Below are 12,778 nucleotides of genomic sequence, written 5' to 3' on the forward strand. Positions count from 1 at the left end.
GAGTCATGGTTTCTCTGTGTATTATATTGACCAGCAGAGTCATGGTTTCTCTGTGTATTATATTGACCAGCAGAGTCATGGTTTCTCTGTGTATTATATGGACCAGCAGAGTCATGGTTTCTCTGTGTATTATATTGACCAGTGTAGTCATGGTTTCTCTGTGTATTATATTGACCAGCAGAGTCATGGTTTCTCTGTGTATTATATTGACCAGCAGAGTCATGGTTTCTCTGTGTATTATATTGACCAGCAGAGTCATGGTTTCTCTGTGTATTATATGGACCAGCAGAGTCATGGTTTCTCTGTGTATTATATTGACCAGCAGAGTCATGGTTTCTCTGTGTATTATATGGACCAGCAGAGTCATGGTTTCTCTGTGTATTATATTGACCAGCAGAGTCATGGTTTCTCTGTGTATAATATGGACCAGCAGAGTCATGGTTTCTCTGTGTATTATATTGACCAGCAGAGTCATGGTTTCTCTGTGTATTATATGGACCAGCAGAGTCATGGTTTCTCTGTGTATAATATGGACCAGCAGAGTCATGGTTTCTCTGTGTATAATATGGACCAGCAGAGTCATGGTTTCTCTGTGTATTATATTGACCAGCAGAGTCATGGTTTCTCTGTGTATTATATTGACCAGCAGAGTCATGGTTTCTCTGTGTATTATATTGACCAGCGGAGTCATGGTTTCTCTGTGTATTATATGGACCAGTGGAGTCATGGTTTCTCTGTGTATTATATGGACCAGCAGAGTCATGGTTTCTCTGTGTATTATATGGACCAGCAAAATCTGCCACTTGGGCATAATCGTATTATCAGCGTTTCTCACTGTGTTTTATCATCAGGAGATTATCAAACATTCAGGTCTCCTGTCCTCTACACACCACAGGGCAACACCCTCCTGTCTCCTGTCCTCTCCACCCTCCTGTCTCCTGTCCTCTCCACCCTCCTGTCTCCTGTCCTCTCCACCCCACTGTCTCCTGTCCTCTCCACCCTCCTGTCTCCTGTCCTCTACACCCTCCTGTCTCCTGTCCTCTCCACCCTCCTGTCTCCTGTCCTCTCCACCCTCCTGTCTCCTGTCCTCTCCACCCTCCTGTCTCCTGTCCTCTCCACCCTCCTGTCTCCTGTCCTCTCCACCCTCCTGTCCTCTCCACCCTCCTGTCCTCTCCACCCTCCTGTCCTCTCCACCCTCCTGTCCTCTACACAGGAGGGTGTCGCCTAGAGACTTGACTCGAGACTCGACCTGTTCTACCTGGGTCTCGACCTGTTCTACTTGGGTCTCGACCCGTTCTACCTGGGTCTCGACCTGTTCTACCTGGGTCTCGACCTATTCTACCTGGGTGTCGACCCGTTCTACCTGGGTCTCGACCCGTTCTACCTGGGTCTCGACCCGTTCTTCCTGGGTCTCGACCCGTTCTACCTGGGTCTCGACTTGAGACTTGTGGTCGGTTTTAAAGGCATGCAGAGAGAAGCTGAGTGCTACAGACTATTCTACGATATTAATTTAGGCTATCCGTTTAATAACCGTATAACAATTACCTTACTGTGTTTGTTAATATTTACTTTTGTTCGTCTTTTATATTTCACTGTTGAGAGGTAGCTGGCTAGAAGGATTTCACTGCACTGTTGAGAGGCAGCTGGCTAGAAGGATTTCACTGCACTGTTGAGAGGTATCTGGCTAGAAGGATTTCACTGCACTGTTGAGAGGTAGCTGGCTAGAAGGATTTCACTGCACTGTTGCGAGGTAGCTGGCTAGAAGCATTTCACTGCACCGTTGAGAGGTAGCTGGCTAGAAGGATTTCACTGCACTGTTGAGAGGCAGCTCGCTAGAAGCATTTCACTGCACTGTTGAGAGGTAGCTGGCTAGAAGGATTTCACTGCACTGTTGAGAGGTAGCTGGCTAGAAGGATTTCACTGCACTGTTGAGAGGTAGCTGGCTAGAAGGATTTCACTGCACTGTTGAGAGGTAGCTGGCTAGAATGATTTCACTGCACTGTTGAGAGGTAGCTTGCTAGAAGGATTTCACTGCACTGTTGAGAGGTAGCTGGCTAGAAGGATTTCACTGCACCGTTGAGAGGTAGCTGGCTAGAAGGATTTCACTGCACCGTTGAGAGGTATCTGGCTAGAAGGACTTCACTGCACTGTTGAGAGGTAGCTGGCTAGAAGGATTTCACTGCACTGTTGAGAGGTAGCTGGCTAGAAGGATTTCACTGCACTGTTGCGAGGTAGCTGGCTAGAAGCATTACACTGCACTGTTGAGAGGTAGCTGGCTAGAAGGATTTCACTGCACTGTTGCGAGGTAGCTGGCTAGAAGCATTTCACTGCACCGTTGAGAGGTAGCTGGCTAGAAGGATTTCACTGCACTGTTGAGAGGCAGCTCGCTAGAAGCATTTCACTGCACTGTTGAGAGGTAGCTGGCTAGAAGGATTTCACTGCACTGTTGAGAGGTAGCTGGCTAGAAGGATTTCACTGCACTGTTGAGAGGTAGCTTGCTAGAAGGATTTCACTGCACTGTTGAGAGGTAGCTGGCTAGAAGGATTTCACTGCACCGTTGAGAGGTAGCTGGCTAGAAGGATTTCACTGCACTGTTGAGAGGTAGCTGGCTAGAAGGATTTCACTGCACTGTTGAGAGGTAGCTGGCTAGAAGGATTTCACTGCACTGTTGAGAGGTAGCTGGCTAGAAGGATTTCACTGCACTGTTGAGAGGTAGCTGGCTAGAAGGATTTCACTGCACCGTTGAGAGGTAGCTGGCTAGAAGGATTTCACCTTTTTGCTCCCTGTTGAATCTTGTGTATGACATAAAAACGTTGATTTCACGTACAAGATATATAAAATATAAATATATATTTTAAGTGAACGATGATAATCAGGTTTACACAGAATTATTGCATTTTATATTTTATATGCTCCGTGCCTCCTTACACACACACACACACACACACACACACACACACACACACACACACACACACACACACACAAACCTTCGACAGGCGTGTCACCCTCCGCAGCGCATTTCTATAGGGTGGTTGTTGTTCCATCACGGGCACCGGACGGCTCGTGATTGACCGGTTTCTCCACCGAACTGTCAACCAGCCGCGCGCTGGCGCCTCCCCTTCCCCATATAAGTGTCCGGAATCTATTCATTCTTCACGCTGTGCTCGGTGGAGTAGAACCGACTGGTCCACGGGATGTTGACAGAATAAAATCATACTACTTTTGAAACATTTTTTTTTGTCGACCGTTTTCTTTTTTGGTGGGGGGGGCAGTTTTGGCTTTTACGTCGGTCATACCCATCTTCATCTCCTACACATAATCTCCGGTATTTGGTACCAGTGTGATTGTTTTCTCTCAAAACCCCCCCTCCTCCGCCGTACCGGCTGCGTTATTACCCCCAAAAAATGAAGGCTAATAAGGATACCTCAATCTGCAGCAGCAACGAGCTTTCTTTACACTACCTCTCGGATCACAGCCTGAACATCGCCCGGTCTCGGTTGCAGAGAGAAGAAGAAGAGCAGCTGTGTCTGCAGGACGATATGAACCACTGTTACAGTCGTCTCAAGCGTCTCGTACCCACCATACCGCAGGATAAGAAAGTCAGCAAAGTGGAGATCCTTCAGCACGTCATAGATTACATCTTGGACCTGCAGCTGGCGCTGGAGACGCACCCTTCTCTCCTGAAACAACAGACGGGGACGTGCCCGCAGTCCCCCGCCTCTAACCGGACACCGCTAACGGTTCTCAACACGGACCGCCAGGTAAAGAAGCGACGGCGCAAGACGTCAATTCAACGTCTATTCCACGTTGGTTCAGAAAATGAAATGACGTGGAAACAACGTTGATTCAACCAGTGTGTTGCCCAACGGGATGGTGTAGAAGACTATATATAGAATGAGTGATGGTATCAGCGGCGTGGTCCTTTTCCAGCCAGGAGACTCCTGTATTGTAGAATAACAAATGGCCTTGTTTATGTTCTTGCGGAAAACACAGTATTGACAAAGAGACACATGTTATTGAAACATGGTGTTGACAAGGCAGAGACGCATGTTATTGAAACATCGTGTTGACAAGGCAGAGACGCATGTTATTGAAACACCGTATTGACAGAGACACATGTTATTGAAACGTCTTATTGACAGAGAGACATGTTATTGAAACATCGTATTGACAGAGACACATGTTATTGAAACATGTTATTGAAACATCGTATTGACAGAGACACATGTTATTGAAACATCGTATTGACAGAGACATGTTATTGAAACATCTTATTGACAGAGACACATGTTATTGAAACATCGTATTGACAGAGAAACATGTTATTGAAACATCGTATTGACAGAGAGACATGTTATTGAAACATCATATTGACAGAGACATGTTATTGAAACATCGTATTGACAGAGACACATTTCTATTGAAAGCCATAATACATCATTTCTAGTGGCAGCAGTTGGTACATGTGAAAGACAGGACCCCTGTGCTTGAGGTGAAGGAGTCTGTAGTCTGTTGTTGTCCCGCTGTGATGCTCTCAGATCAGATGATAAATTGTGTTGTATTGAAGGGTCCTGTGTTGTAGTCCTGCTGTGATGCTCTCAGATCAGATGATAAATTGTGTTGTATTGAAGGGTCCTGTGTTGTAGTCCCGCTGTGATGCTCTCAGATCAGATGATAAATTGTGTTGTAGTGAAGGGTCCTGTGTTGTAGTCCTGCTGTGATGCTCTCAGATCAGATGATAAATTACGTTGTAGTGAAGGGTCCTGTGTTGTAGTCCTGCTCTGATGCTCTCAGATCAGATGATAAATTTCATTGTAGTGAAGGGTCCTGTGTTGTAGTCCTGCTGTGATGCTCTCAGATCAGATGATAAATTGTGTTGTATTGAAGGGTCCTGTGTTGTAGTCCTGCTGTGATGCTCTCAGATCAGATGATAAATTACGTTGTAGTGAAGGGTCCTGTGTTGTAGTCCTGCTGTGATGCCATCAGATCAGATGATACATTTCATTGTAGTGAAGGGTCCTGTGTTGTAGTCCTGCTGTGATGCTCTCAGATCAGATGATACATTTCATTGTAGTGAAGGGTCCTGTGTTGTAGTCCTGCTGTGATGCTCTCAGATCAGATGATAAATTGAGTTGTATTGAAGGGTCCTGTGTTGTAGTCCCGCTGTGATGCTCTCAGATCAGTTGATAAATTGCGTTGTAGTGAAGGGTCCTGTGTTGTAGTCCCGCTGTGATGCTCTCAGATCAGATGATAAATTGCGTTGTAGTGAAGGGTCCTGTCGTGTAGTCAACACGTCACCTGGTTCATTCTCTGTAGAGCTCGTGATTTGCGTCACCGTACCTGGGGTAGTATTCATTCTCTTTCCCCTTGTTTCAGAGGACGTCAACAGGCCAGAAGGAGGACTCCGTTTTGTGCCGCTGATTAAATGGTGAGTAGTATCTGATTATTCTGGTTTAAACCTGCTTCACAATCTGTGTGTTCTCTTCAATGAAATAAACCTTCAATTCACCTGCATCAGTATTATTATGAGTAGTACTAGCAGTATTATTATTATGAGTAGTAGTAGCAGTGTTATTATTAGTATGAGTAGTACTAGCAGTATTATTATTATGAGTAGTACTAGCAGTATTATTATTATTATGAGTAGTAGTAGCAGTGTTATTATTATGAGTAGTACTAGCAGTATTATTATTATTATGAGTAGTACTAGCAGTATTATTATTAGTATGAGTAGTACTAGCAGTGTTATTATTATGAGTAGTAGTAGCAGTAGTATTATTATGAGTAGTACTAGCAGTAGTACTATTATTATTATTATGAGTAGTACTAGCAGTATTATTATTATGAGTAGTAGTAGCAGTATTATTATTATGAGTAGTAGTAGCAGTATTATTATTACCAGTAGTATTAGCAGTATTATTATTAGTAGTATGAGTAGCAGTATTATTATTATTATTATTATGAGTAGTAGTAGCAGTATTATTATTATTATTATGAGTAGTAGTAGCAGTATTATTATTATGAGTAGTACTAGCAGTAGTATTATTATGGGTAGTAGTAGCAGTGTTATTATTATGAGTAGTACTAGCAGTATTATTATTATTATGAGTAGTACTAGCAGTATTATTATTATGAGTAGTAGTAGCAGTATTATTATTATGAGTAGTAGTAGCAGTATTATTATGAGTAGTACTAGCAGTATTATTATTATGATTAGTACTAGCAGTAGTATTATTATGGGTAGTAGTAGCAGTGTTATTATTATGAGTAGTACTAGCAGTATTATTATTATTATGAGTAGTACTAGCAGTATTATTATTAGTATGAGTAGTACTAGCAGTATTATTATTAGTATGAGTAGTACTAGCAGTGTTAGACAGACAGACAGACAGACAGACAGACAGGCAGGCAGGCAGGCAGGCAGGCAGACAGACAGGCAGGCAGACAGCTGTGTTTGTGGTATAGTGGAAGCCGGTCCGTTTGTTTTGGCTTGTTGATGAAGCCCTGTGTTGTGTTGGTAGCGCTCCAGTCAGTCTGGTTCAGACCGTTCACACACCCCGTCTATTCATTCTGTCCACAGGTGTGCAGAGCGGTTTCGGTGAGCAGAGCAGAGCTGAGAGCAGAGCAGGGGAGAGCTGCTCCAGTCCACAGCCAGCAGCCAGGGAATCTCAGCCAGCCACACAAAGCTTTATCACACAGGGGAATCCCCCCTTCCCCCTGCTGGAGAAACTACTACTGGCAAATAAAAACCTATTTATAACACATTTATTAGAAACAAACTAAAGCCTGCTATGTTCAACTGGCCCATAACTTCCCATCCCTTAACTTTATATGTCAAATACTATTACAATTGTAAAAGGGTGGATGAAGAATCCCTTGTTGTGAGGTCTTGCTAGAAACTAGAGCTTGTTGAACAGCAAATAACAGTTTATATAAAATGTGACAAATACCGGTTTATAAAATAAAATAAAATAACAAAAAAAAACTACAGTGTGGAACTTTACTAAAACAGGAAAATAATTGTACATGTTTTGACGTCTATTGTTTCAAATAGATGATTTGTGTTGAACGGGGTATTTTTTTCGCTGAGATAAACATGTTTCATATTGTAAAGAGGAACAAATGACTGGAGACAATTCAGAGATTGTCTGTGTAGAAACAGATGCTCTATGTGGAAGAAAATATCTATTATGCTCAAATAGACTATTGTAATTATAAGATATTTTTTATTAAAAACCTTTTTGACATGTAAATAATGTGTTTTTTGACTTGGAAGTGGATGAAATATTAATACTTGTCACGTACCTGACCAGCAGAGGGCGTAATTGTGTTAGTTTTGGTCAGGATGTGGCAGGGGGTTTGTGTGTGTTAAACGTTGTGTGGGTGATTGGACTCCCAATTGAAGGCAGGTGTGTTGAGTTGCCTTTGATTGGGAGTCCTATATAGTAGTGTGTGTTTTTCTTTGGGGTTGTGGGTAGTTGTTTGTGAGCACTGCGTTTCTTGAGCCTGCTACACTGTTGCCGTCGTGAGTATTGTTTATTGTTTTGCCTGTGGATGCTTTACTTAAAGTTTATTAAAAGAAACTATGAGTATCCACATTCCCGCTGCGCCTTGGTCCATTCTTGACGACGGTTGTTACAATACTTCAAGATGCTACGTTAATAAACTCTCCACAGCGGTTCATTTCGTATTGTTGTAGTATTCCAACGTATTGTTGTAGTATTCCAACGTATTGTTGTAGTATTCCAACGTATTGTTGTAGTATTCCAACGTATTGTTGTAGTATTCCAACGTATTGTTGTAGTATTCCAGCGTATTGTTGTAGTATTCCAACGTATTGTTGTAGTATTCCAGCGTATTGTTGTAGTATTCCAACGTATTGTTGTAGTATTCCAACGTATTGTTGTAGTATTCCAACGTATTGTTGTAGTATTCCAACGTATTGTAGTATTTCAACGTATTGTTGTAGTATTCCAACGTGTTGTTGTAGTATTTCAACGTATTGTTGTAGTATTCCAACGTATTGTTGTAGTATTTCAACGTGTTGTTGTAGTATTTCAAAGTATTGTTGTAGTATTCCAACGTATTGTTGTAGTATTTCAACATATTGTAGTATTTCAACGTATTGTTGTAGTATTTCAACGTATTGTTGTAGTATTCCAACGTATTGTTGTAGTATTCCAACGTATTGTTGTAGTATTTCAACGTATTGTTGTAGTATTCCAACGTATTGTTGTAGTATTTCAACGTATTGTTGTAGTATTTCAACGTATTGTTGTAGTATTCCAACGTATTGTTGTAGTATTCCAACGTATTGTTGTAGTATTCCAACGTATTGTTGTAGTATTCCAACGTATTGTTGTAGTATTCCAACGTATCGTTGTAGTATTCCAACGTATCGTTGTAGTATTCCAACGTATCGTTGTAGTATTCCAACGTATCGTTGTAGTATTCCAACGTATCGTTGTAGTATTCCAACGTATCGTTGTAGTATTCCAACGTATTGTTGTAGTATTCCAACGTATCGTTGTAGTATTTCAACGTATTGTTGTAGTATTCCAACGTATTGTTGTAGTATTTCAGCGTTATAGTTTGAACAAGCATATAGCATGTAAAGGCACCACTAAAAGCTGTAAGAGCAGGGTAAAACGTGAACTGAAACGGTTTGTATCTGGTAAAGCCTACATTCTCTTGTTTTATATTCCCTTCAACTGTTTTTCTCTTGTATTGATTTCATTTAGGAAAACATTTGAAAAGTTGACATTTTGGGCAGTTTTTATTAAAACTCTGATATGACTGTTGATGATTTGGGAACATTTGACTGTAACTGTTGAAGAACAATAGATGTTACAGCTGGAGAAGCTATCCACCAATCACTGCATCAGATTGTTCTGAGGACTACAAGGACCAAACTATCCACCAATCACCGCATCAGATTGTTCTGAGGACTACAAGGACCAAACTATCCACCAATCACCGCATCAGATTGTTCTGAGGACTACAAGGACCAAACTATCCACCAATCACCGCATCAGATTGTTCTGAGGACTACAAGGACCAAACTATCCACCAATCACCGCATCAGATTGTTCTGAGGACTACAAGGACCAAACTATCCACCAATCACCGCATCAGATTGTTCTGAGGACTACAAGGACCAAACTATCCACCAATCACTGCATCAGATTGTTCTGAGGACTACAAGGACCAAACTATCCACCAATCACTGCATCAGATTACTGTGCTATCCCAATATGGTGATTTATACCTCTGAGCCGGTTCTGTGTGAGAGGACAGCTGTCCAGTATTTACTGTGTCCCCCCACTGCTGAGAGGACAGCTGTCCAGTATTTACTGTGTCCCCACTGCTGAGAGGACAGCTGTCCAGTATTTACTGTGTCCCCCCACTACTGAGAGGACAGCTGTCCAGTATTTACTGTGTCCCCCCCACTGCTGAGAGGACAGCTGTCCAGTATTTACTGTGTCCCCCCACTACTGAGAGGACAGCTGTCCAGTATTTACTGTGTCCCCCACTACTGAGAGGACAGCTGTCCAGTATTTACTGTGTCCCCCACTGCTGAGAGGACAGCTGTCCAGTATTTACTGTGTCCCCCACTGCTGAGAGGACAGCTGTCCAGTATTTACTGTGTCCCCCCACTGCTGAGAGGACAGCTGTCCAGTATTTACTGTGTCCCCCCACTGCTGAGAGGACAGCTGTCCAGTATTTACTGTGTCCCCACTGCTGAGAGGACAGCTGTCCAGTATTTACTGTGTCCCCCCACTGCTGAGAGGACAGCTGTCCAGTATTTACTGTGTCCCCCCCACTGCTGAGAGGACAGCTGTCCAGTATTTACTGTGTCCCCCCACTGCTGAGAGGACAGCTGTCCAGTATTTACTGTGTCCCCCACTGCTGAGAGGACAGCTGTCCAGTATTTACTGTGTCCCCCCCACTGCTGAGAGGACAGCTGTCCAGTATTTACTGTGTCCCCCCACTGCTGAGAGGACAGCTGTCCAGTATTTACTGTGTCCCCCACTGCTGAGAGGACAGCTGTCCAGTATTTACTGTGTCCCCCCACTGCTGAGAGGACAGCTGTCCAGTATTTACTGTGTCCCCCCACTGCTGAGAGGACAGCTGTCCAGTATTTACTGTGTCCCCCCACTGCTGAGAGGACAGCTGTCCAGTATTTACTGTCTCCCCCACTGCTGAGAGGACAGCTGTCCAGTATTTACTGTGTCCCCCCACTGCTGAGAGGACAGCTGTCCAGTATTTACTGTGTCCCCCCACTGCCGAGAGGACAGCTGTCCAGTATTTACTGTGTTTCCCCACTGCCGAGAGGACAGCTGTCCAGTATTTACTGTGTCCCCCCACTGCCGAGAGGACAGCTGTCCAGTATTTACTGTGTCCCCCCACTGCTGAGAGGACAGCTGTCCAGTATTTACTGTGTCCCCCCACTGCTGAGAGGACAGCTGTCCAGTATTTACTGTGTCCCCCCACTGCTGAGAGGACAGCTGTCCAGTATTTACTGTGTCCCCCCACTGCCTCTGATCTGTGTGAGAGGACAGCTGTCCAGTATTTACTGTGTCCCCCACTGCTGAGAGGACAGCTGTCCAGTATTTACTGTGTCCCCCCACTGCTGAGAGGACAGCTGTCCAGTATTTACTGTGTCCCCCCACTGCTGAGAGGACAGCTGTCCAGTATTTACTGTGTCCCCCCACTGCCTCTGATCTGTGTGAGAGGACAGCTGTCCAGTATTTACTGTGTCCCCCCCACTGCTGAGAGGACAGCTGTCCAGTATTTACTGTGTCCCCCCACTGCTGAGAGGACAGCTGTCCAGTATTTACTGTGTCCCCCACTGCTGAGAGGACAGCTGTCCAGTATTTACTGTGTCCCCCACTGCTGAGAGGACAGCTGTCCAGTATTTACTGTGTCCCCCACTGCTGAGAGGACAGCTGTCCAGTATTTACTGTGTCCCCCCCACTGCTGAGAGGACAGCTGTCCAGTATTTACTGTGTCCCCCCCACTGCTGAGAGGACAGCTGTCCAGTATTTACTGTGTCCCCCACTGCTGAGAGGACAGCTGTCCAGTATTTACTGTGTCACCCCACTGCTGAGAGGACAGCTGTCCAGTATTTACTGTGTCCCCCCCCACTGCTGAGAGGACAGCTGTCCAGTATTTACTGTGTCCCCCCACTGCTGAGAGGACAGCTGTCCAGTATTTACTGTGTCCCCCACTGCTGAGAGGACAGCTGTCCAGTATTTACTGTGTCCCCCCCACTGCTGAGAGGACAGCTGTCCAGTATTTACTGTGTCCCCCCACTGCTGAGAGGACAGCTGTCCAGTATTTACTGTGTCCCCCACTGCTGAGAGGACAGCTGTCCAGTATTTACTGTGTCCCCCCACTGCTGAGAGGACAGCTGTCCAGTATTTACTGTGTCCCCCCACTGCTGAGAGGACAGCTGTCCAGTATTTACTGTGTCCCCCACTGCTGAGAGGACAGCTGTCCAGTATTTACTGTGTCCCCCCACTGCTGAGAGGACAGCTGTCCAGTATTTACTGTCTCCCCCCACTGCTGAGAGGACAGCTGTCCAGTATTTACTGTGTCCCCCCACTGCTGAGAGGACAGCTGTCCAGTATTTACTGTGTCCCCCCACTGCTGAGAGGACAGCTGTCCAGTATTTACTGTCTCCCCCACTGCTGAGAGGACAGCTGTCCAGTATTTACTGTGTCCCCCCACTGCTGAGAGGACAGCTGTCCAGTATTTACTGTGTCCCCCCACTGCCGAGAGGACAGCTGTCCAGTATTTACTGTGTTTCCCCACTGCCGAGAGGACAGCTGTCCAGTATTTACTGTGTCCCCCACTGCCGAGAGGACAGCTGTCCAGTATTTACTGTGTCCCCCCACTGTTGAGAGGACAGCTGTCCAGTATTTACTGTGTCCCCCCACTGCTGAGAGGACAGCTGTCCAGTATTTACTGTGTCCCCCCCACTGCTGAGAGGACAGCTGTCCAGTATTTACTGTGTCCCCCCACTGCCTCTGATCTGTGTGAGAGGACAGCTGTCCAGTATTTACTGTGTCCCCCCACTGCTGAGAGGACAGCTGTCCAGTATTTACTGTGTCCCCCCCACTGCTGAGAGGACAGCTGTCCAGTATTTACTGTGTCCCCCCCACTGCTGAGAGGACAGCTGTCCAGTATTTACTGTGTCCCCCCACTGCTGAGAGGACAGCTGTCCAGTATTTACTGTGTCCCCCACTGCCTGCTGTGAGAGGACAGCTGTCCAGTATTTACTGTGTCCCCCCACTGCCGAGAGGACAGCTGTCCAGTATTTACTGTGTCCCCCCACTGCTGAGAGGACAGCTGTCCAGTATTTACTGTGTCCCCCCACTGCTGAGAGGACAGCTGTCCAGTATTTACTGTGTCCCCCACTGCTGAGAGGACAGCTGTCCAGTATTTACTGTGTCCCCCCACTGCTGAGAGGACAGCTGTCCAGTATTTACTGTGTCCCCCACTGCTGAGAGGACAGCTGTCCAGTATTTACTGTGTCCCCCACTGCTGAGAGGACAGCTGTCCAGTATTTACTGTGTCCCTCCCACTGCTGAGAGGACAGCTGTCCAGTATTTACTGTGTCCCCCCACTGCTGAGAGGACAGCTGTCCAGTATTTACTGTGTCCCCCCACTGCTGAGAGGACAGCTGTCCAGTATTAACTGTGTCCCCCCACTGCTGAGAGGACAGCTGTCCAGTATTTACTGTGTCCCCCCACTGCTGAGAGGACAGCTG

The 12,778-nt window shown here is 45.4% G+C and overlaps 1 protein-coding gene across 1 annotated transcript; it reads left to right on the plus strand.

Moving 5' to 3' along the window:
• The first annotated feature begins 3,021 nt into the window (after positions 1–3,021).
• Positions 3,022–7,431, plus strand: LOC106593198 (DNA-binding protein inhibitor ID-4). The gene is made up of 3 exons (XM_045714123.1): positions 3,022–3,764; positions 5,380–5,431; positions 6,584–7,431. The coding sequence occupies exons 1-2, from the start codon at positions 3,408–3,410 to the stop codon at positions 5,422–5,424; spliced, it is 402 nt and encodes a 133-aa protein (XP_045570079.1). The 5' UTR covers positions 3,022–3,407; the 3' UTR covers positions 5,425–5,431; positions 6,584–7,431.
• The last annotated feature ends 5,347 nt before the right edge of the window (positions 7,432–12,778 follow it).

This window comes from Salmo salar, unplaced genomic scaffold (assembly GCF_905237065.1).
Source record: "Salmo salar unplaced genomic scaffold, Ssal_v3.1, whole genome shotgun sequence".
Classification (NCBI taxonomy): Eukaryota; Metazoa; Chordata; class Actinopteri; order Salmoniformes; family Salmonidae; genus Salmo; species Salmo salar.